The sequence below is a fragment of the Pelobates fuscus genome, chromosome 8 (assembly GCF_036172605.1).
Source record: "Pelobates fuscus isolate aPelFus1 chromosome 8, aPelFus1.pri, whole genome shotgun sequence".
Taxonomy (NCBI): Eukaryota; Metazoa; Chordata; class Amphibia; order Anura; family Pelobatidae; genus Pelobates; species Pelobates fuscus.
The window spans coordinates 17082908-17108438 of record NC_086324.1 but is presented as its reverse complement, the minus strand read 5'-3'; the positions used below and the strand labels follow the sequence as shown (position 1 = coordinate 17108438).

The following is a 25531-nucleotide window of genomic DNA, read 5'->3' as shown; positions in this document are numbered from 1 at the left end:
GAGACTGTTACACTGGAATACCTGCTGATACACAGACAGACTGCAAGAAATACACAGACAGACCCATTTAGACATCACCGAGAGACAGCAAGTGAGGCTGGTATCCTGAGAGACAGCAAGTGAGACTGTCTCCCTAAAAGACAGCAAGAGAGTCTGGCAGACTGAGAGACAGCAAGAGAGTCTGGCACACTGAGAGACAGCAAGAGAGTCTGGCACACTGAGAGACAGCAAGGGAGGCTGGTATCCTGAGAGACAGCAAGTGGGACTGTCACCCTGAGAGACAGCAAGAAAGTCTGGCACACTGAGAGACAGCAAGATAGACTGGTATCCTGAGAGACAGCAAGAAAGTCTGGGACACTGAGAGACATCAGGGGTGAGTGCACCTAACAAGAATAGGGTCACAGAGAGAAGGGGTCATTGCTAGCTATTGGATGGTAATTGTTATATCAGTTTATTTAACTAGAAGCATCTGCCCAATGAAATCCGATCTTACATTAGAAGCATTGATATCTAGAGCCCCCCTTCATATCTAGAGCCCCCACACTGCATTCAATATATAGGGAGCTGAGTGGAAGGAAGTTTTCTACAGAGAATATTGAGCTGCCTCCATAGTTTCTGCAAACATTGATACATCCAATCAATCCACTGACAGGAGATACACAGTAACAGCCTGGAAGGGTAGAAGGGAGGGGAGATGCCCAGTAACTGCCTGGAAGGGTAGAAGGGAGGGGAGATGCCCAGTAACTGCCTGGAAGGGTAGAAGGGAGGGGAGATGCCCAGTAACTGCCTGGAAGGGTAGAAGGGAGGGGAGATGCCCAGTAACTGCCTGGAAGGGTAGAAGGGAGGGGAGATGCCCAGTAACTGCCTGGAAGGGTAGAAGGGAGGGGAGATGCCCAGTAACTGCCTGGAAGGGTAGAAGGGAGGGGAGATGCCCAGTAACTGCCTGGAAGGGTAGAAGGGAGGGGAGATGCCCAGTAACTGCCTGGAAGGGTAGAAGGGAGGGGAGATGCCCAGTAACTGCCTGGAAGGGTAGAAGGGAGGGGAGATGCCCAGTAACTGCCTGGAAGGGTAGAAGGGAGGGGAGATGCCCAGTAACTGCCTGGAAGGGTAGAAGGGAGGGGAGATGCCCAGTAACTGCCTGGAAGGGTAGAAGGGAGGGGAGATGCCCAGTAACTGCCTGGAAGGGTAGAAGGGAGGGGAGATGCCCAGTAACTGCCTGGAAGGGTAGAAGGGAGGGGAGATGCCCAGTAACTGCCTGGAAGGGTAGAAGGGAGGGGAGATGCCCAGTAACTGCCTGGAAGGGTAGAAGGGAGGGGAGATGCCCAGTAACTGCCTGGAAGGGTAGAAGGGAGGGGAGATGCCCAGTAACTGCCTGGAAGGGTAGAAGGGAGGGGAGATGCCCAGTAACTGCCTGGAAGGGTAGAAGGGAGGGGAGATGCCCAGTAACTGCCTGGAAGGGTAGAAGGGAGGGGAGATGCCCAGTAACTGCCTGGAAGGGTAGAAGGGAGGGGAGATGCCCAGTAACTGCCTGGAAGGGTAGAAGGGAGGGGAGATGCCCAGTAACTGCCTGGAAGGGTAGAAGGGAGGGGAGATGCCCAGTAACTGCCTGGAAGGGTAGAAGGGAGGGGAGATGCCCAGTAACTGCCTGGAAGGGTAGAAGGGAGGGGAGATGCCCAGTAACTGCCTGGAAGGGTAGAAGGGAGGGGAGATGCCCAGTAACTGCCTGGAAGGGTAGAAGGGAGGGGAGATGCCCAGTAACTGCCTGGAAGGGTAGAAGGGAGGGGAGATGCCCAGTAACTGCCTGGAAGGGTAGAAGGGAGGGGAGATGCCCAGTAACTGCCTGGAAGGGTAGAAGGGAGGGGAGATGCCCAGTAACTGCCTGGAAGGGTAGAAGGGAGGGGAGATGCCCAGTAACTGCCTGGAAGGGTAGAAGGGAGGGGAGATGCCCAGTAACTGCCTGGAAGGGTAGAAGGGAGGGGAGATGCCCAGTAACTGCCTGGAAGGGTAGAAGGGAGGGGAGATGCCCAGTAACTGCCTGGAAGGGTAGAAGGGAGGGGAGATGCCCAGTAACTGCCTGGAAGGGTAGAAGGGAGGGAAGATGCCCAGTAACTGCCTGGAAGGGTAGAAGGGAGGGAAGATGCCCAGTAACTGCCTGGAAGGGTTGAAGGGAGGGAAGATGCCCAGTAACTGCCTGGAAGGGTAGAAGGGAGGGAAGATGCCCAGTAACTGCCTGGAAGGGTAGAAGGGAGGGAAGATGCCCAGTAACTGCCTGGAAGGGTAGAAGGGAGGGGAGATGCCCAGTAACTGCCTGGAAGGGTAGAAGGGAGGGGAGATGCCCAGTAACTGCCTGGAAGGGTAGAAGGGAGGGAAGATGCCCAGTAACTGCCTGGAAGGGTAGAAGGGAGGGAAGATGCCCAGTAACTGCCTGGAAGGGTAGAAGGGAGGGAAGATGCCCAGTAACTGCCTGGAAGGGTAGAAGGGAGGGAAGATGCCCAGTAACTGCCTGGAAGGGTAGAAGGGAGGGAAGATGTCCAGTAACTGCCTGGAAGGGTAGAAGGGAGATGCCCAGTAACTGCCTGGAAGGGTAGAATGGGGGAGATCAGTCTTGCCAGGGGGAGAGGGATGGACTCCACACACTGCTATTCTACAAGGAATTAAATGACTGCAGCAGAGAGATAATCTAAATGGGAGATTAGACGGTAGGTCTGGGTATACTGTCAGGGTAGTGTGTGGAAGGCTGATATTCTGTGTGTGTTTGTGGGTGATATTATACAGTGTCTAACATTTAATCCCATATCTCTTTCAGACGCTGGCACATGTAAGAGCTGACACCCTGCTGGATTATGGCCTAGGACGGTCAAGGCTGGCTACATCACTTCAATCTTTCTGGAGTGGATCTGAGCACAGTGCTGTCACTTGTCCCAGAATTAATATTGAAAACCAAATTAGCTAATCTGTTTACAATTATTATTAAACTCCATTAAAAGGGTAGGTAATTTTTATGAATCTTCTTGACAAACAGTTGTTTATCTGAAGTCTATACCTGCGCAGAATCATTTTTCGTGTGTGTGTGTGTGTGTGTGTGTGTATTTACATACTCTGTAGCTCCCAATGGCTTATAGCTTTCAGAGCATTATGGGAGATGTAGTCCATGGCAGAGCTGTGGGGCTCCCTGCTATAACATATCTGTCTGACTGTAATGACCGTGCAATCGCAGCTTTATATTCACCTTACCAGATCTAGTCATTGAGGGGCCAGTTAATTCACATGTCTCATTCTGTTGTATGGCTTTGGGGAATCTAATGAAATTGATTTGAGTGGGTTTATGGCTTTGTTCTCAGTTGTGAAAATTGTCCATTCCAGGAATGACGTGAAGGACTTGGTATTTTTTTAAATTAATGCTTAGAGGGAACGATAACAAAGTGATTTGATTCAAACCAAATTGCAGAAAATAAAAATTCTAAAGGCACGATTGAGGCCTAAATCTGTGAATTGTGCCTTTTTGTTTTTTAATTTGCTACAATTTGGAGTTAGCCACTGATGTTATTCACTTGAACATGAGACTATGCAGCGGAACAGGATATTAATGTCAATAATATATGTACCAGCACTGGATCCTGGTGTCACCAAGCTGGTGTGGTCTAATGACGTCCAAACATCTTTCATCCTGCGTTATTATGAGCTGGGCTGACTGCATAGCAGAGTCAATTATTTGTTCTAAGTTTTGTTTAATAAACACAAACACGATGCATAATGTTAGGAAATTATTCTGAAGAGTGAGACTTGTTTTGGAAGGTCACAATAAGGACTAGCCCCAACTTCCACCTCTGTCCTCGGACGGTGTAACCATTGCATAAATAACACCCTCTGTCAGTCCCATACAGCACAGATATGACGGCAGGAGACAGCTGGGAACTTTACTGTTTAATCAAGGTATTTAACCCCAGTCTTTCTCAGAGATATTGGGTAGATTATCTAAATCTTGATGAATATAATATTTGTACCCTGTCTTCACTTGATGTGTCTGTACTTTTAACATTAAATCAAGAACCATGGGGATTCGACAGGGGACTTGCAAATGTTGGCCACAATGGCTGCTCAGTTTGTCTATTTTGGGTGTGCAATTTGCAGTTCTTGTTCCTATTACTTGTCTGTAATTTCCCTGTTTGATGAAAAATACCCAATAGATTTTTTTTGTATAATTAAATCCTCTGCCATGAACTTGTCTTTGGGGTAGTATTTTACCCCAAACTTTCCTATGTATGCAGCCCTGTAGTATACACCCTCTGTGAATGCTTACTCTAACCTACAATAGATAGACTAGCTGAGGTCATTACTACACTACATGTTTTCCTAATGCTATAATGTCCGACTAGCTAATTCATAAATGTGTCCCCCCACTGTGTGACCAAAAAAATGCAGATTTACTTGCATTTCATCCTGCGTTGAGCTGCTTTCTCTGTGTTCACCCCGCTTTCCTGGCTGAGATCACCAATCTTGCTGCTCTCGGCCAATCCAATGTTTCCACATAGGGAACAATTGGGAGCCATGCCCGGCAAATCATCCCTCCTGTACCAATCAGCATCACCTCATAGAGATGCATTGAATCAATGCATCTCTACGGGGAGCGTTCATTGTCTCCATGCAGAATGTGGAGACACTAAATGTCGGTCCTGCAAAGATTGCACAACCTGGTTCAGCAAGTCTTTTTGGTGGCTCTGAAATGACAGCCACTAGAGTTGGACTTAAGCAGCATAATAAATGCTGCCTTTTCTTTGAAAGGGCAGCATTTACAATTCTTAGCCTGCATGGACAGGCTATATGGCCCACAAACACTGCATTAAGCTGCCTATAGTGTCCCTTTAAATGATGCGTGTTGTTGAACTGTTTAAACTTTGTGCATGCTGTACCAGTGGGTTGAGCCACATGTTGCTGTGCAATGTTACCTGCTCTCTGGCATTGGGCTCTAGGCAAAAATAGAGATGGACATTCTCTGAGAATCTTAGTATTGGGAGACATGTTTCTATTTTATTCGTTATGAAAGCTGATATTTTTTTAGAGGCACCTGTCATAACATAATTATGTATATAGTCTCCAGACAAGCTAGAATAGCATATCACATGTGGTCTAGTTTAGGAATGATACATAGTTATCCAAATGGGGCTTTCTTAACCAGAGCACATACTAGTGTGACTCAGTTTGTAGACATGCTTCCGAAAATATACCGTGCTGGGTGTGGATCCTGGCACAGTAGCAAACAGCATTCTGGGATTAGAATGTCGTGAAAGCGGTGAGTCTTTATATAGCTCAATGTATAGCTTCATATATCGCAGTAAAAGTAGCCCAGTTTTCCTTGTTAAATTTAAATTTTTTTCTTTTCTTTTCTCATCTTTTTTTATTAGCATGTTTCAACTTGCAATAGAAAATGCACAAATTAATTGCCTGTTTCAGTTTTGTTGTTGAGTTTGTAAACATTACATAACAAGACTTCAAGTCACTCCAAAACGGTCCCTAATATTGTCACATGAACCTGTTGATCAAGGTTTCATGCCACTGGCATGGCTAGGGTGCCAACAGTGCACATGGTACCATGCTTACCAACTTGGGGATTACCAAATGTCCAATATCTTGGTGAAAGATTCACAGCTGCTAGACAAGGGACAGGGATGTGAGGCTAAGAACAAATTTACCCCCCTTCAAAAAAAACAATGACTTCTGAAAAGTATATTGTACTGCTCCCGTTCAGGGTACAACAGATCTTTGCTTGTGCTTTCTGTTTGATCTCTTGAAAATGTCATTGTTCTCACGCAAGCTTTTAGAAAACAGGAGATGTCCTCGGATTGCAAAAAAATTTAAAAAGATACATTTGTCTTTTTCCCCCCCACCCCCCCTTCTATATATTGCTGGAATGGTCGAGTAGACGGCTCGGCTGATGCAAAATTTATGCTTTTTTTTTTATCCTCTCGGTTGGTAGTCCATCATGCTGGTTGCAGTTCTACAAGAGATGGGGATGCCTGCCTTTTTGTTCCTACCCCTAATGCATATATTTTCTGTCCATGAACTCCTCAAATAAATGAAAATCAGTTCACTAGGCCATTTTCGTGCTTACCTCTTTAATCTTTCCTTCCAGAGAGTTTGCTGAAAATCAAATCATGGGAGATTATTATGAAATCCTCGGGGTGTCTCGAAACGCCAACCAGGACGACATTAAACGAGCGTACGTTAATATCGTTATGAAGTTATAATGGTAGCTGTACAGTTAGGAATTATGGAGGGCACTATGTGAATTTCTTCTTGTTGTTGGACAGAACTGTTATTAGAAGGCAGGGCAATGTGTTTAAATGTTCCTGTCTGAGTTGCAAACTGAGGTTTGTTCTTTAAACCATTATTTGATGAATGAGTTGCAAAAATAGCACGGATGGACAACTGCCAGTTCACCCAGTTGTTTGGACTAAATTTGATCAAGGCTGAAATGGCATGAGGGGGGAGAACATTATATACATGACCCCCCCCTCCCCTCCTATAATTGAATAAATGGCGCCCTCTGTTTGTAATACAGAGATTGCTGGAAATGGTGTAGGGTAATATGTATCCCTGAAGGAATTTACTGCATAATTAAATACTCCCCACCAAGGAATGTACTGGGGAGTTTGAGAGACGAAGTACTTGGCATTTAACATATAAAGTTATGTTCGCTGCGTCGTGTTCAAAACCTGTCATTCGTTATCCTTGTCACAGGTATCGGAAGCAAGCTTTGAAGTGGCATCCTGATAAAAACCCAGACAATAAGGAGTATGCAGAGCAAAAATTTAAAGATATAGCTGAGGCCTATGAAGTTCTGTCTGATGGTAAGTGGTTGGGATTCCTTCAACCTCCCCTTCCCAAAGGCTGAAAAGACTAATCTCAATCACTCTCTCTGTATCTCCAAATCACCTGTCAACTCTTTCCTTACAATTACAACTAAAGTACCAGATCCAGTACAAAAACCAGGGGGGGGGGACAGGCACCAATACTCTCCCCATACTTGCGCGAGTGGGAGACACGACATACCGTGTATGGCGAGTGGGAGACACGACATACCGTGTATGGCGAGTGGGAGACACGACATACCGTGTATGGCGAGTGGGAGACACGACATACCGTGTATGGCGAGTGGGAGACACGACATACCGTGTATGGCGAGTGGGAGACACGACATACCGTGTATGGCGAGTGGGAGACACGACATACCGTGTATGGCGAGTGGGAGACACGACATACCGTGTATGGCGAGTGGGAGACACGACATACCGTGTATGGCGAGTGGGAGACACGACATACCGTGTATGGCGAGTGGGAGACACGACATACCGTGTATGGCGAGTGGGAGACACGACATACCGTGTATGGCGAGTGGGAGACACGACATACCGTGTATGGCGAGTGGGAGACACGACATACCGTGTATGGCGAGTGGGAGACACGACATACCGTGTATGGCGAGTGGGAGACACGACATACCGTGTATGGCGAGTGGGAGACACGACATACCGTGTATGGCGAGTGGGAGACACGACATACCGTGTATGGCCAGTGGGAGACACGACATACCGTGTATGGCCAGTGGGAGACACGACATACCGTGTATGGCCAGTGGGAGACACGACATACCGTGTATGGCCAGTGGGAGACACGACATACCGTGTATGGCCAGTGGGAGACACGACATACCGTGTATGGCCAGTGGGAGACACGACAGGATATACCGTGTATGGCCAGTGGGAGACACGACAGGATATACCGTGTATGGCCAGTGGGAGACACGACAGGATATACCGTGTATGGCCAGTGGGAGACACGACAGGATATACCGTGTATGGCCAGTGGGAGACACGACAGGATATACCGTGTATGGCCAGTGGGAGACACGACAGGATATACCGTGTATGGCCAGTGGGAGACACGACAGGATATACCGTGTATGGCCAGTGGGAGACACGACAGGATATACCGTGTATGGCCAGTGGGAGACACGACAGGATATACCGTGTATGGCCAGTGGGAGACACGACAGGATATACCGTGTATGGCCAGTGGGAGACACGACAGGATATACCGTGTATGGCCAGTGGGAGACACGACAGGATATACCGTGTATGGCCAGTGGGAGACACGACAGGATATACCGTGTATGGCCAGTGGGAGACACGACAGGATATACCGTGTATGGCCAGTGGGAGACACGACAGGATATACCGTGTATGGCCAGTGGGAGACACGACAGGATATACCGTGTATGGCCAGTGGGAGACACGACAGGATATACCGTGTATGGCCAGTGGGAGACACGACAGGATATACCGTGTATGGCCAGTGGGAGACACGACAGGATATACCGTGTATGGCCAGTGGGAGACACGACAGGATATACCGTGTATGGCCAGTGGGAGACACGACAGGATATACCGTGTATGGCCAGTGGGAGACACGACAGGATATACCGTGTATGGCCAGTGGGAGACACGACAGGATATACCGTGTATGGCCAGTGGGAGACACGACAGGATATACCGTGTATGGCCAGTGGGAGAAGGGATAGGATATACCGTGTATGGCCAGTGGGAGAAGGGATAGGATATACCGTGTATGGCCAGTGGGAGAAGGGATAGGATATACCGTGTATGGCCAGTGGGAGAAGGGATAGGATATACCGTGTATGGCCAGTGGGAGAAGGGATAGGATATACCGTGTATGGCCAGTGGGAGAAGGGATAGGATATACCGTGTATGGCCAGTGGGAGAAGGGATAGGATATACCGTGTATGGCCAGTGGGAGAAGGGATAGGATATACCGTGTATGGCCAGTGGGAGAAGGGATAGGATATACCGTGTATGGCCAGTGGGAGAAGGGATAGGATATACCGTGTATGGCCAGTGGGAGAAGGGATAGGATATACCGTGTATGGCCAGTGGGAGAAGGGATAGGATATACCGTGTATGGCCAGTGGGAGAAGGGATAGGATATACCGTGTATGGCCAGTGGGAAAGTGACTTGACAATGTCATGGCTGTAGTAGTAATCGGTTACATCACCTCCTGTTTAGACCCTCTTACATAGTTATCCTTTCTTTCCGCAGTACACAAACGAGAAGCATATGACCGTTACGGTAAATCTGGAATCTCTGGAGCAGGTGAGTTTATTTCCTGTGTGTTTATATCTCTGACCATATCTCCTGAGCATTGTGTTCCTCCTGTCTGCCTTCCGATTTTTTTTTTTCAGATATTTTCCTGCCTCTCATTAGGTGGCCAGATTTACCCCCTATCCTCTCTCTGTATTAACCTTTCTGAGGTTTATATTCCTCTGTTATCGCAGTATCCATTTTCATTCTCCTTACTTTACACACTTCCTGTAGGATAAGAAACTGATCTTTTTTTTTTCTCCCAATCCTCCATTATCTCTAGGTTCTGCCCAATCCTCTTCTGACCATGCATTTTCTGGATTTGAATTCACATTCCGCAGCCCGGAGGAAGTGTTTCGGGAATTCTTTGGAGGGAGAGATCCCTTCTCTGATTTATTTGGTAAGGTTCTCAATGGCTAATCCAACCAGACAGGACATTAAATATACTCTGTATCACATTGTCCTCCTGGCTACAATGTTTGTTTTCCTATGAGTGTGTATGAAGCCATAGAGGGTCACACTTGTGCCCCAAATATATGTGGTTGTACAAAATGATGTCCATAGAATTGTTAATTTATATAATGTCCTGGGTGGAGACAAGGGTGCTAGTGTTGACTATAATGTGAATAGAAGGGCTAAGCCATTTGTAAATTCTAGTTTCCCTTATCTAACCCTGTAGTTTGGCTATTTGGTGTTTTTCACCTCATTTAGTGATTCCCATCACCTTTGTAATACAATGATATAAGCAATTTGACAAACAGTAATTGTCTCAGTAAGGAATCATAGTACATTGAGATTTGATCAGATATCTTCTTAAAGGGTTACTTCAAACACCATAACTACTGCTCCCTACTGTAGTAGTTATGATGGTAGGAGGATCCTTGCACCATTTCCCATTAAGTATCTAGATAACAATCCTTCCAGCGATAATAATTGCCTAATGGCATCCTCTTTAAACCAAATCACAGAAACTGGAATGAATGCTTTCAAAAGGTTCACGTTTGTACTATGTCTTGTCTTGTCTTTTTTCTGTTTACCGTTATTCTTGTTAATCACCATTTACAATATCTTCCTCCTCTGTTTCTTTCCGTCTGCTAGATGACTTTGGTTTATTCTCCAATCTGCGCAATGATGGCGCTCAGCGTTCCCTTTTCTCGCACTCCTTTCCATCTGACTCAGGTAATCTGATTCACTCTTTCAAGGGGCAAATTCCTTAAGCTGGAATCTGACAATCACTGTCAAACACTGGGGCCAAAGCAAATGAATTGGGGGGGGGGGGGGGATCAGTTTAGATTAGCTGAAAATGTTCTCCAGTTTTGATCTAAGTTTTTGAAGAAACGTAATTGTAATTAAACTGCTATTAATTTCCCCTTGCTCTTCAGTGTCCTCTAACCCTCAGTCTGTCCCATTCACAGCATTCACCTCCTTTTCATCATTCGGAAATCACAGTCTGGGGAGTTCTGGACAATTTTGCTCTGTGTCTACCAGCACAAAGATTGTTAATGGCAAACGGTTAACAACCAAAAGGTAGGAACAATGAAATGTGTGATGGTGAAGGCTTGCATTTATTGAAACTGCATTTGGTATTACTATCTTGTATTTACAAAACTTTTCATTTATTTATTTGTGAAATATACTGACCTTCACGTTGCCAAGGTTGGCAAACCTGATTCTACCTGTACAATGCTTGACATAAATGTGTGAAAGCCATTCTAATGTTTAAATGGTCCTTTTCACAGCAGGTAAATCCAAAAATGTGAAACTTTTCTAGGTAACGACTTCAATGTCTCAAAATACAAGCCTTGCCAACCGTCGGCAAATAACGCTCTCTCTTTCTCTGGTATTTTACCAAATAGAGAAAAGAATTGTAACCACAATGTAAAAACAAAATCTATTGCCAGGAAAGTATAGAAGGTTTTTTTGAATTTTCCTTTGGTCTCCTTTCTAAATATTCTCCTTTTTATGACATGTTTGAGCTCTGTTTTCTCCCTTTTACTCCCTTGTGTTTGCCATGTGCTATTGGGATATATATTTATCTTTAATGCTCACTTTGCTATGTGTTCATGACTGTCTGCTTTTCCTCCAAAGGACGGTGAAGGACGGTGTTGAGCACCTGGAGGTGGAAGAAGACGGACAACTGAAGTCCATCTGGGTAAATGGTAAGAAGCAGTCATTGCCAAGGAACCATAAGAAAAGCAGGATTGAGGGAGAATAGGAGGATCATGCTAGAGAAGACTAGCTCTCGTAACCGTGTGATAAAGAAAACATTTTCCTCCTTAATGGATCTCAATAAAGTGTATAAATACCACACTGTTAATGTAACAAAGCTTGTCTTATACTAAATATCATAGGCTTCAGGCTGGATTTGCTGTTACTTTTTGTTTCCTATCTCTTGGCAAGAAAAGCATATTCAAGATTATTTATAAAGAACGACTGTAGGGCAAAGTTCCAAAGGTGTTACCAATCATCAGGAGGATTCTGTTTCTACGGCGACTACTCCACCTTAGAACACAGCCCCAGACTACAGTCTTCCAGGGAGCCGTAATCTGTGATGTTCCAGGTGTTTGAGTACAAACTAAAAATTTCCCTGCTAGCCTATTGACAGTAATTCAACACAACTGCTCCATCGCACACCTGCCTTCCAATAACATCTATCTGTCCAACAACACCAATATTTCAGGGCTTTATGTCAGAATTGCACCAGTCTTTTTAAGGCACCAGAGAGAAAAGAAGGCAGGGAATTGAGCTACATTTCGGTGAGTGAGGGCTGGAATGGTTTTCCAGAAAGGAGAGAGAGTGATTTTAGGAGTCAGCAATGGTTAAGAACCCTATGGTTTTGTATAGTGATCTCAGCAGAAGAAAAAGCTCATATCGTAATTTTACATTTTTGTTTTCTCTTGATGGCAGATGGTGTGAACATGGTTTTATACGATATGATTACCCTCTGTCCTCTTCTCTTTATTTTCTCTCTTCTCAGGTGTAGAAGACGAGCTGGCTCTGGCACTGGAGATGAGCAAACGGGAGCACAGCCAGATGCCAACTTCTAGCACTGCTCAAAGGAGTTCCCCTCCCAGCGTACAGAGGTCTCAGAGTTCTGCTCCTGCGTATTATGTGATGGATAGTGATGATGAAGATGAAGATCTGCAGCTCGCGATGGCTTACAGCCTTTCAGAAATGGAGGCAGCGGGGCAGCACCAAGCAGGTGTGGAATGTAGAAGTAAAGCAGGTCCAGGAAAGGAAATGGGTGCAGGGGAGAAGCAGGCAGCAGAGCAACACAGACAGCACAATGTTGGCACCCAGAGAGATGAGCAACGGGCGGGACTGCCACAGGAACACCAGCCAACAGGGGTGGGAAGCAGGGGCACAGAGGTGCTGTCTGATGGAGAGACTGGGGACAAGAGTAATGATACCAAGAGTAGATGTTACATCTGTTAATGGTTTAACCTTAATCTATAACTATAGACATGCACACGCCAAAGGCATTACATAGAATTACCTGAGTGCATGCCACCTGCCTACAGTACTCCATAGTGCTTTGTAAATGGAAGATTTTGGGTGTAAATTAGTGAAACCTGTTTGTCCATTAATCTCCGACAGCTCTGTAAATGTGCTGCTTTGGAACCCAGTGTCTCACTAAGAGAATTCCTGGAGACTTAAGGCAGCTTGGGACCTTCAGGCTGAAAAGCTTGAGATGCCCTGGCCATTTCCTGCTCATAAATTTTTTTTTATAATCCAGGTGGCTCAATGCTGCCAAACCAGTCTCTGGTTAGGTAAAGGATGCTGCCATGAACTACATTGCCCACAATGCTTTGCCAGTCACGGCTCTACTTTTTCTGTTATAGTAGCGGCTAAAAAGCCTGTTGGGCACATCTGGTCGATGAACGAATGCCTGTCACCTGCCTGCTCCCTCACACATTGTCCTGCAGCATTGTTCTACGTTTTTCCCTGCTTGCAGGAGGATGGCAAATCCCATGATGCTTTGCCAGGCTTGGGCATTAAAATTAAAATGCCCAAGGCTATTGAATACCTTACAGTATTGTTCTCTGCACCCTCCTTTCCCACCCTCCCCCTTACAATATTGTATTGTCTTATGCTCTGCCTGTGCTTGCTTGAAGAGACACGGCCTCATTAATCATTGTTTTGCTTTTTTAGGTGTGTTCTGAGCATGGATTCACATCCCACCCACCCATATACCTACCATCGCTGAGCTGAGGGACAGTGGGTGGAGCACAAACTCTCTCAGTACCCACTGCATCTTGTCCTTGCAAACATTTGGCATGTGATGGCTTTTTGCATCCCCAAAATTTCTGACTTTCACCCTTCTTGCACTGGAATTTTTTTTCTAGGACTCTAAATAATATGGGAGATATATATATGGGGAGGGAATTAGTTATCGGGATTTCCAATGGGCTGGACCCACCATGCAGGAGTTGGATAGATATGGACGATGTAGCGAGGTGGTTATTAAATGTAAATATATGTTCAGTTTTTGCAGCCTTGGTGTACGTTTACTGAAGGACTGACATATGATCATTTATATCTTCTGCAGTGCGTTGCTAGGCGTGAAAAAGACCGTATTACCCATTGAGTGGGTAGGTGTACATATTAATATGGATTTACTACATTAAACTAAAACACTCCAACACCCTCTCTACTTGCTTTGAATCTATATACTGAATACTTTGTGCTTGAATGTCAAGGTTCTGAACTGGATCCGGAAGCAACAAAACTGATATATTGTCCATCACTTAGTGCACATGAGTAATGTATGTAGAACAATTTTGGTCTTATCGCAAAAGAACAAGTGAAATCTGTATCAATAATACAAATGTGTCTTAAGGGTTACAGAATTGGACCCAAAAGTGAACCATTTTACCACTTTATTTCCCTACGACTCCCTTCTTCCCTGTATCTGCTATAATCAGGGCTGGTGCAAGGATTTTTGCCTCCCTAGGCAAACACAAATTTGCCCCCCCCCTTATTCTCTGCCCACCATGTGACATCACAATGCCTCACCCATATGATCTGCCATATGGGCCAACGCTAGTGCTGCACACAGTGTCTTTTCTTTGAAAAGGCAGTGTGTCTACATTAAAAAGCCTGCAGGGACAGGCTATAGACACCAGAACTACTTCATTAAGCTGTAGTGGTTCTGGTGACTGGTTTCCCTTTAATGTGAGGTAAATTAGAGATCAGTGCCACTAATAATATACTGGATTGCCTACCTACCACCAGATGAGGACATGAGGATGATGGGCTCAGGCTGCAGTCTGGTTCCACTGGTCTGGTGTTAAAACAGGCTCTCTGGAGGCTGTTTGTCACAGTTCTCGCAAAAAGCAACGAACAGGAAGCAGCTTCATTTTTTGGAGCCCCTTACACAGCTCAATGTCTGGGCCCCCAGGGCCTGACCGTTAGTATGCCTAGAATGGCCGCCCATAAATCCACCTACATGGCCCACCCAGAGTTCGCTCACAGGGAGTGAAGTGTATGTGTGTGTAGGGGATGTGTTTGTGTAACTGTAGAGGATGTAATGTGTATGTGTGTGTTTTTATGAAATGTAGTGTATAGGGATACCAATTTTTGTAAGTCATGTAGGGGATGCAGTGTGTATGTGTGTAGTGTGAAAGAGAGGGTTTGTTGGGTAGGATATGGGCTGAGAGAGGAGCAGCTCTTTATTTTTATTATTATATTTATTTTGGTATATTTTTTTCTTTAAGTTTTCTGTCTTACACCCCCTCTTTGTATGTCTTACTCCCCTAGGCCCCTTTGAGTGTCTCATTTCCCCCCCAGGCTCTTCTGTGCGTCTCTCTCCTGAGCCCCTCTGCATGTCTGTCTCCCCTACCAGCCCCTCTGTGCTTCACTTTTACCCCTTCCTCTGCCTCTCTGTTTGTCTTACACCCCTGTGCCTTAATGATCTCTTTCACTCCCCCGTCCCTTAGTGGTCTCATCTCCTCTCCTTCCCCTCTGCCTTAGTGCTCTCCCCTCCTGTCCATTAGTGATCTCCCCTCCTGTCCATTAGTGATCTCCCCTCCCTATCCTTTTAGTGGTCCCCCCTACCCCCTCTTAGTGGCCCTGTCTTTCACCCCCCCCTCCCCTTGAGTTGTCCTGTCTCTCCCCCCCCACCTTTAGTGGTCCTGACTCTCTCTCCCTCCTCCCCTTTAGTGGTCCTGACTGTCTCTCTCAACCCCCCCCCCTCCCCTTTGGTGGTCCTGTCTCTCTCAACCCCCTCCCCTTCAGTGGTCCTGTCTCTCCCCCCTCCTCCCTCTTATTGATGTCCCCCCCCCCTTCTTGGTGGTCATCTCCCTCCCCCCTGCTTTTATTCAGTGTTGGAAAAAGCATTATTTGTGCATTTTCTCATTGTTCTGCTATAAGGATAACTTCCTGAAAGTGGGGTCTGCATTTTACCCTTCCCTGATACACTGAAATACACACCAATAAACCACAGCGAAGGTGAGTGATTTCCAAGAAGTTTTTTTTTTGGTGCTTACAGTATCCCTTTAATAACATTTCATGACAGACCAGGATTCCTTCATCAGTTATGGTTTGCTTTCAGTTTTTTTTTTGATTGTGCAGTTTTAATGCTTTTGCCATATTTTTCTAAAACAGACGGTTGCTTATTACTGCTGAAGCAATGTTGATATGGCCAAGGATCTACCCTCTCCTAAGTGAGTACTTGATTAAAAGAGCATAAAATTCAAGACACAAGACATTTTGTTTGCAGTTGCACAACCCAACACAGATACTTTATTCACATCAAGATACAAAATTAAAGTCTATTATATTTTCTAGAAATGATTCTCTTGGTTTTGGCGATGATAGTGTTTATACAATGCAGTATGAAGAAGGAAAAAAAGAGGCTAAAAAAATAAAATAAGATACTCATACTTTCGGCCCCCTGTGACCCTCTAAAAGAGAATGCAGCATTGTTTAGAAAGGAGATACAGTTGATGTTTTATGGGGGTGGGGGTTAGGAAGGCCATCATAACAGACAGATAATACAATTTGTACACAGGAATAAATATGCAGCTTTATTTCAGTAAGATTTGGAATCAGAATGAAATATGTCCCATGAGTCGACCTCTGTGTTAAGGTTAATGTGTTTTGAGTATTTCCCGTCACTAAGAACAAGAAATAAAGTGAAAGCTGATCTAAGTCACAATACATGGGACCATCATACCTTGTGCAGCGTGGATCGGGCTGGCTCGGAGTAAGAACAGTAGCAGCAAAATGATGTCGGATTCCACAAAGGGGAACTCCATGCAAATAGCCTTATCAAAAAATAGAATTTCTAAAATCCTTAATTTCACAGGAAAAAAATGGCACTTTTTTCAGGGCTGGATAGTATAATGGGCATGGATAGTCCAAGCCGGGTTGCACAGTTGTTGGTGGACTACATCTCCTATGAACCGTAGTTGTATATTTGTCTCTCAGAGGTATATGGGAATTGTCCTCTAACAGCTTACAATCCCTGTAATGCTGCTTCATGTCATAGAGGAGCAGGGAAAAATTGACAATATCACTGCTTAGTTTAGCAACATTTTCATGTGACCACTGAAGTCATGGGAATTGTGGTCCACAACAGCTACTGCGTTGAAGGTTAGCTAAAATGCTCCCTGGGAACCAAGATTTATTTTTAACAGAACAGTTTTTGAGAAACTGCAATAATTACATTGCAGGACTAAGACTGCCGCTAGTGGTTGTCAATCAGACAGCCACTAGAGGCACTTCCTGGTTGCCAACGGACATTTTGGTCGCCTGACACTGGACGTCCTCACACTCTGCATGAGGACATCCACGGTCAATAAAAATGTGCATTGCCTCCCCTCCCCCACATCAGATGACGTCGGAGGAGGTTGAGCGCTGATGTAGCAATGAGGGAAATTGGCACTGAAATATCGTAAATGACTAAAGGTTGTTTATTTTTTAACTCTTTAGCTGCTGGGGGGCAGAGGGCTTTATAGTGTTAAGAATACAACATTGTATTCCTAACACTATAGAATCCCTTTAATGTTGTAGTTATATGTGTTGCACAACAGATTCGTATCCAAAGGATCCCTCATCAAGAGTTGAATCAGCATTCCTACGCATTTCACTGCCTGAGAAGAAACTGATTAATGTAATATTTACTGATTATCTTTCCTAAATTTTAATAATCCACATATTACATATAAAAGGTGCAATTTACTCCTGCATACACAGAAAACGTTCTGTAATTCCAATCAGAGAAAGTGTTATTGTATCAGTGCATGTGAAGCAGACGTTCAGAGACACAGAACCACTTTGCTACTAAAAACATATAGGAGATATTTACTAAGGAGTAAAAAGGTGAAGAGGTGGTATTTTGATGAAAACCTTTTATTTTACGCTGACATGACATGCTACTGAAACTCTCAATATATTTGCCTGTGCATTTCACTATTTAGTACACCTCCCTCTCTAACTAGCGTCCGCCCACTGCGAGCATCCAAGGTATGAGGTAGCACAGATAATGGGATGGGTGCAGGTGGTTCCAGGGGGCAAAAGCTTAGAGCGGTCAAGGCATAAGATTTGGTCATGTATGAATTGTCCCTTGCACAAGGAGCAGAGAGTACACTAAATGGGTTATTTCAGGGCGGGTGAAGCTGCCATCCCTGTACGACAGGCGCAATATCACAACACCAAATGGGACAGCGGGATGGTGGCACCTCCTTCTTATTGTGGTAGAGCTTTAAGAATAGCATTGACCTCTTCTGCCACCGCTGTGAGAGCAAATTCAAACTGGTCCTGTGAGCAGAGAGAGGACAATGTCAGAAACAGATTTAACACTAGATAGTTGTGAGTCAGACAGCAGGAGATGCACGAGCAGTAGGAATGTAGGAAATTATTAATTTACATCTGATTCTAATATGAACACCTGCCAGTAGTCCCGAGATTCACAGTTTAGTCCCAAGTTTTACATACTTCTTTCTCGAGTAGAACTTAGCATGGAATGCTAAACAGATAACATATTTTCTATCCACAATCTGTATGATTAAAAGTGGTAAAAGGTAAAGGTAAAAAATATTTTCTTTTTTTGTTTATTAAAAGTAGGATTATGTAATAAAATTCCTGATTAGCATGTCAGATATTAGGAGTTATAGTTCGGCAGCAGATTGAGAGCTGCCAGTGGCTACAGATCCATTAATTATAACACAGGGCAGATAAATTCACCTGTCATTTAGTAACTAATTCCCTGTATGGAACACCAAGCAGTACCCTGAAAATATTACGGAGGATTTCAATAACAGGGTTAAGTTTTAAAAGTAAAACGCAGTTATTATAGAATAACTCCTGCAAAAAAGATTCCAGCCTTCAGACTACTATTGGGCTAAATGGATCTACCTTCTGCCCGTTTCTAATCAATAGATTTTATAGAAGCTGGTCAGCGAGTAGACCTGATTTAGGTAGACCTGTTCAGAGTAATAGTTATGGTATAAAAATGCAAATACATCACAGTTCTGTACCTTGGTTCGGACCATTCCAGGTCTCTGGTCACGGACGTGTTCTAGGGATGCAGCAATATCGATCTCCTTTACACCTGTAAACATAGCATTCAGTAACCATGGAGACAGCACTATGTACATATCAATCAGGATTCCTGCTGGGCCTAGTCCTAAACTATGAAAAATGAATGAAGATACTGTCGATAATTTCATTCAGTGATAATTCAGGCATTGTGGCCAAGTTCAGTAACTAGTTTCCCCAGACACAATGATGGCATTTGAAAAGTCAGTTTGTTCAGCCAAACTCACTTAAGTGCAAAGGTTTCAATCTTTTTGGGTCTTTATCAAGAAACATTTGCTAATCCTTTCTAACAGTATGGACACATTGGAACCATCGGATTTGCTCTAACTCTCTGGGTGCGTGCTATTTCTCACGGTCACTGGTTAGGACCTGGCCTTGGGACGGGCCAGCCATACATGGGATTAAGCTGACAGTATGACACCTGAACTGATATGCCATCTAGCCAGCCATGCTAATAATGTCTGTCTGTGCTCTCTGCACTCCAACAGCAGTTCCTGTTGTTTACTTGCTGATGTAGCCACAGAGCAAAGAATCTAGTTGTTCATGCAACTTGTGTCACGTAATACGGGTAGGTACCATGTTCTGTTTCTCTGGGCTTTGTACCAGAAAGGTTCTAGTTCTATGTCATGACATAGCTCATTAAATTGAAGGACCATTAGCCAATTCTCTCTGAAATAAGCAAACTGTAACAGGGGCAGGGTTGAATAATTTTTCCATATCAGCTATTTGGATTTTAACTCACTACAATTTGAGTTTAGCGAATAAACCTGATAACATATTGTTCCGTTATAAATGGTTCACTCTAGAAAATGTGAGACGCACTGTTTAGTGAGCTAGTGAAATAATGTATTAAGAACCCCTGGTTACTGTAATACGGTCAATAGTTTTTTTTTATAAGGCAGCAAAATGATTCCCAGGCATTCAAAGTGTGAAAGCCGCAGGCAGATTTCTAGCTTGAAAAAGACCTCTCAGTAGGTTGAAACGTTGCTGTCTTTTTTGTTTCAATAAATCTGTCTGCGGCTTTCACACTTTGAGTGCCTGGGAATCTTTTTGCTGCCTTAACGTGTTGGGATCGCTGGTCCTGTTCCAGAGCACCGGTGGCTGCTGGGATTGAGTGCGGTTCCTATGATCACTTTTGCTATATAGTTTTTTTACAAGTCTAAAGTTGTAATATTACAGTAACCAGAAACACTGTTTCTATACATGTAGAGCCATACGCTCTGCATGTCACGATGGGCTATCCCACACAGAATGATACATGAACTCGCTCCATTCTCACCTTTAGCCATACGGTTGAGTACCATGTCTATGAGAATGTATGTTCCTGTCCTTCCAGCTCCGTCACTAAAACAGAAAATCAATAAGTTCCATAAACCCGTTTACTGGTGAATGAAGACAGGTACATCAGTGTCAATAATACATTGACTCCTTCTCAAAGAACAGAATGGCAGAAATTGTCATTGAGAAAACAGAACTCTGCAAGGGGAGTGACAAAGGACTGTGTAGGTAGTACCTACAGCATCAACAATAACTAGTACATGCCATTATAAAGCTAGGAGTGAGCACTCAGCACTGTGTGAAGCTAGGAGTGAGCACTCAGCACTGTGTGAAGCTAGGAGTGAGCAATCAGCACTGTGTGAAGCTAGGTGTGAGCACTCAGTGCTGTGTGAAGCTAGGTGTGAGCCCACAGCACTGTGTGAGGCAAGGAGTGAGCACTCAGCGCTGTGTGAAGCTAGGAGTGAGCACTCAGCATTGTGTGAAGCTAGGAGTGAGCACTCAGCGCTGTGTGAAGCTAGGAGTGAGCACTCAGCACTGTGTGAAGCTAGGAGTGAGCACTCAGCACAGTGTGAAGCTAGGAGTGAGCACTCAGCACTGTGTGAAACTAGGAGTGCGCACTCAGCGCTGTGTGAAGCTAGGAGTGAGCACTCAGCGCTGTGTGAAGCTAGGAGTGAGCACTCAGCACTGTGTGAAGCTAGGAGTGAGCACTCAGCACAATGTGAAGCTAGGAGTGAGCACTCAGCACTGTGTGAAGCTAGGAGTGAGCACTCAGCACTGTGTGAAGCTAGGAGTGAGCACTCAGCACTGTGTGAAACTAGGAGTGCGCACTCAGCGCTGTGTGAGGCAAGGAGTGAGCACTCAGCACTGTGTGAAGCTAGGAGTGCGCACTCAGCACTGTGTGAGGCAAGGAGTGAGCACTCAGCACTGTGTGAAGCTAGGAGTGAGCATTCAGCACTGTGTGAAGCTAGGAGTGAGCACTCAGCACTGTGTGAAGCTAGGAGTGAGCACTCAGCACTGTGTGAAGCTAGGAGTGAGCACTCAGCACTGTGTGAAGCTAGGAGTGAGCACCCAGCACTGTGTGAAGCTAGGAGTGAGCACTCAGCACTGTGTGAAGCTAGGAGTGAGCACTCAGCACTGTGTGAAGCTAGGAGTGAGCATTCAGCACTGTGTGAAGCTAGGAGTGAGCACTCAGCATTGTGTGAAGCTAGATGTGAGCACTCAGCACTGTGTGAAGCTAGGTGTGAGCACTCAGCACTTTGTGAAGCTAGGAGTGATCACTCAGCACTGTGTGAAGCTAGGAGTGAGCACTCAGCATTATGTGAAGCTAGGAGTGAGCACTCAGCACTGTGTGAAGCTAGGTGTGAGCACTCAGCACTGTGTGAAGCTAGGAGTGAGCACTCAGCACTGTGTGAAGCTAGGAGTGAGCACTCAGCACTGTGTGAAGCTAGGTGTGAGCACTCAGCACTGTGTAACGCTGGGTGTGAGCACTCAGCACAGTGTAACGCTGGGTGTGAGCACTCAGCACTGTGTAACGCTGGGTGTGAGCACTCAGCACTGTGTAACGCTGGGTGTGAGCACTCAGCACTGTGTAACGCTGGGTGTGAGCACTCAGCATTGTGTGAAGCTAGGTGTGAAATTTAAGAACTTGCAATTACTACAAAAAAAAGGAGGGAGTAGAAAGGACTGTGAGTGATGAAACAGAGTATGTGGCAATCAAATTAAGATAATGGTCTAATCTAGATGACAATCATTGTAAAAAGGGCCACTAAGCAAGTCTCACCTCGATAACCAGGAGAACAGCATTTGTTAATGTGTAAGACCATTTCTTACACATTTATACTTTGGAATCTTTATACATAACAGACTCCAGATCAGCTGACATTGGGGGCACCATAACACCTTAACTTACCTGCAGTGCGCAATAATGGGGCATGAACGACCTCGGAAAGACTTGTTCACTTTCCTGTTGAAAGAAAGGTCACGAATCACAAGTGGTGCATTGATGCTCTGCTTATACAGAAATAAAGGGAAGTCTCTATGTAGCAAGTGGTGTCTGCACAATTCTCATCCTTCTGTGTCATATACTCATTAACTTCCCGTATGTCATACATGGATTGATTGCATTAAATGTATGTCTTGATTATCTATTGTACAGCGCTGTGGAGAAGGTTTCTACTATATAAATAATCGTAATTGTTTGTGAATACCATATTGAGTTTACATTTCGTCCAACCATGAAACTGAAAGAGAGTTTTAAACAATGTCTTAATTTGCATGCAAGGTGTGATTTTATCTATTTTACAAAAAGGCTTAATTTAATATAATGGCTGGGATAATACTATTACCCTCAGACAGCAGCTGAATAAACAAGGTAGGAGTTACACCTAACAAGCCAAAAGAACCAGACTGCAAGATGACAGACTGTCATAGACCTTTAAGGGGTTAAAGCAATGTAAGATGACGGTAACATGATCAATACCTGTACTGGTTACTGATAATTTCAGTTTTTTTGCACGACTCAGCTAACTGCTCTCTAAGGCATTAAAACAGACTATGTTCATGTCTAGATTGTAAGATCACAGAAGTCCTCATCATCTCTTTCCTAAATACTTACATTTGTTTGTTAAAATACAATTTGTTTATATTGTGTTTACCAGTTGTACAGTGTCCCAGAGTATGTTGTGCTCTTTTATTAATAATAATAATAATAATAATAAATGAATATAACAATTACATCCAGACCAGGAAATGATTGTCTCATCCGCCCATGATCACTTTTGTGACTATGCAACTGAGAACAAAAATACAAGCTGCAAATCACAAAAATGACAAGGGCAGCCATGAGCTCAGAGTCAGGAGAAGACCTTGGAGACGAGAGAGGAAAAGGTAATTAGAAATAGAGAGATGGGCAGACTTCACACCCAACAACTCCTCTCCCCGCCATGCGATCTTACTGGAAAGAAAGACAGACTCCACACAATTTATACTAAAATCTACATTTAGATTGTATGTGATGCAGTGCTAAAAATGAAAGGCATTGATCTGAGCTGTGTACATGCATTTATACAGATGAAAAGAAGAAAAAACCAAAACAAAACGAAATGCTATTTAGATCTGTGCTGGATCTCTTGTCCTTTGTACAGTCATTTTAAAGAATAATGAACCATTAAACTGTTTGTACTGCCCAATTCCATTGCCACAAAATCCCTCTTTATAGCAGAGTCCCAAAATTGTACTGCATGTTGCAGGTTCGAAAGATTTATATAGTGGTAACAGAACATTTTTAAAGACAAAACTTTGATGGGTTTGGCAACTGTCAAGTCTTTCATGGTTAACAAAATAGTTAACAGTCCCATTTATTATATATATTGCATTGAAAATCAAAACAGCAAACTCAAACCTACGATAGAAAGGATACCACACAAATTGGGGATCTGCAATGAGGGGCTATTAAACTGAGCGTGTGACAATACAATACGCCAAAATAGTGATGATATAAAATGATACGGCGGAATCTCCAGGGAACGTATTCCTGAATCTCAGAAAGAAAAATGGCCCAGCCAAGCAATCTCCAGCAACTAGTTTTCCATGCATTTTACAGGAAGCAATCTCTAATCTCAAAAGCTCACGTTACCTGCGAAAGTCGAGAAGGGGGCGAGTGCTGCTTGGGATGCCCTCTGCTGGCCAGCTCAGGAAGTGAAACTGTGTCAAGGTGCGGGTCTCTTGGGACTGGACATTTTTCAGGTAAAAGCTGCGAACCAGGAAATCTTCACACCATATGTGCTCGGAGACCAGGTTGACCTGCGAATACATGAGATCATAGCATGAGGGCATGGGGGCAATAGATAATAGATCAGAGAGTAACACTGCACTTCAGGGTCTTATTTAGCAAATACCACTTTATTACAAACATTAAGTTGTTTAAATGTTTCTTTGCTAATCTTTAGATTTTTTTTAAAGTTTGCAAAGCAAGCCATCGCAAGAGAGCAGCAACTGATTGAAATACTTGGGGCTACTCCCCGTGCTTGCCACAATTATTTAGAAACAAGTCAGTAATAACTAAAACAGCAGTCACAGTTGTCGGCCATTACTGTCAGTTTTTGATGCTACAAATTTTAATGTTTAACGGCTGCTAATTAACGGCTGTGGAATGTTTTAATATCTCCCTTAGAGATTAATAGGAGATGCTAAATAACACCTGGCTTACAAGCTAGATGGTAGAAATTACCACCTGTCGCTATCTGACTATAAATTATACCTGCCTCATCTAAGTGTAAAGACAAAGACAAGATAATGACTGCAAGTTCCAAAAGCATTCGATGTAGATCTTATATTTACTATATCCAACACTATATTCATTAGGGCACTTTTATATCTGATGCAACAAGGCGATCTGCTGAAAGAACTAAAATATCAAACCTGCCACTAGTCACAAATCCCTCAAAACCATCTACACCCATCTATCTTCAATCAAAAAGCAACTGCACTCACTGTTCATTTAGAACTGCAATGTATATGTCCATTGTATGTGTAACAGTGTATCCCAAAACATGTCTCGTAATTTAACCTCGATTTAATATTTTTGGATAAGCTTTGCAAATGATTTCATATTTTGAAAATATTTCAATATTTTGATATACTGATTTAGTTTAAATGTGCGATAAAGTTGTTGAAATTTTTATATTCTGAAAAAAAATATTTTAAACTTTTAGCCTAAAAAATTAAATCTCTGTATATATGTCTAAAAATGTATTTGTATGTGCTCCCCAAGATCTATTTGAAAGGGAGAGAAACATCAATATATTATTTTTGTTAAAACATTTTATCAATAAATAAACATAAAAACCCTTTATAATAAATAAAATATATATGCACATACATTGCTGGTTTAAAGTCTATTTATGAGTAATAATCATGATGTATGTAGTTTTTTTCAGTAAATGTTCTCATAGGTGACTCACTATAGGCGACGTGTAGGAGTGATCACTTTATAGTATTCTGCTGGAGTTGCTATAGCAATTAATTGGAAAATGTGTTTTTTAATTGGAAAACGTGTTTAAAGCGATGGCGTTAGTGCAGGCGGATGTGAGTAGCATGTCGACGTAAAATGCAAATATAGGCCAATGACGTTGGTAGTTTGTAGCCGCTAAGACCTACCAGCTGTATTTTACCGACGAGCTCACTCACAAGCCTCTGGTTATTGAGTTTTTTAGTGCGTACAAGAGATATTTGTGGTTGGTTATGCTTTATATATTCTTTGACTTGTTATTTCTTGTTGTGAGAGCTAGTGACTTATGTCTTAAATGACATACTGAAGAAAGGGTAGTTGAGGTTGGTACCCTCGATACAAACCTCGTAGATATGGTACAGAGATGACCCTTCATCGGGCCAGTATCGATCGCACTGTTTCACTCCATCTTCCACCAAAGGACTAAGCATGACAATCACCGTGCAGCCATTTTCCCACACCATCTGCAGAATGATACCAGTATACAGTCAATACCTCGTCACCAGGCAACAGTATGTAATAACATCACAAAAAGTATTAATGTGC

General features: G+C 43.8%; 2 protein-coding genes across 6 annotated transcripts in view; one reads left to right on the top strand and one right to left on the bottom strand.

Annotated features, from left to right (window-relative positions):
* Positions 1–360: 360 nt before the first annotated feature.
* DNAJB2 (DnaJ heat shock protein family (Hsp40) member B2) lies at positions 361–13799 on the top strand. 3 transcript variants are annotated; one of them, XM_063429323.1, is made up of 11 exons: positions 361–434; positions 2807–2988; positions 6131–6217; positions 6739–6848; positions 9115–9168; positions 9440–9556; positions 10255–10335; positions 10572–10683; positions 11245–11315; positions 12134–12358; positions 13706–13799. In XM_063429323.1, the coding sequence occupies exons 3-11, from the start codon at positions 6153–6155 to the stop codon at positions 13714–13716; spliced, it is 846 nt and encodes a 281-aa protein (XP_063285393.1). In that variant the 5' UTR covers positions 361–434; positions 2807–2988; positions 6131–6152; the 3' UTR covers positions 13717–13799. The 3 variants fall into 3 exon arrangements, with proteins under 3 accessions (XP_063285393.1, XP_063285392.1, XP_063285391.1); XM_063429322.1 differs by having other exon boundaries at positions 13309–13799; XM_063429321.1 differs by lacking the exon at positions 13706–13799 and having other exon boundaries at positions 12134–12856.
* A 2066-nt stretch (positions 13800–15865) lies between these two features.
* The window catches only part of PTPRN (protein tyrosine phosphatase receptor type N), an 88482-nt gene continuing 78816 nt past the window's right edge, over positions 15866–25531 (bottom strand). For 2 of the 3 annotated variants that reach the window (XM_063429318.1, XM_063429320.1), the window contains 6 exons: positions 25330–25449; positions 23612–23778; positions 21887–21940; positions 19979–20043; positions 18639–18712; positions 15866–17919 (listed from right to left, as the gene is read on the bottom strand). In XM_063429318.1, coding sequence (XP_063285388.1) covers positions 17848–17919; positions 18639–18712; positions 19979–20043; positions 21887–21940; positions 23612–23778; positions 25330–25449 — 552 coding nt within the window. In that variant the 3' untranslated portion in view covers positions 15866–17847. Of the gene's footprint in view, positions 17920–18638; positions 18713–18869; positions 19208–19957; positions 20044–21886; positions 21941–23611; positions 23779–25329; positions 25450–25531 lie in introns of those variants that run through there. The other variant, XM_063429319.1, reaches the window with a different exon arrangement.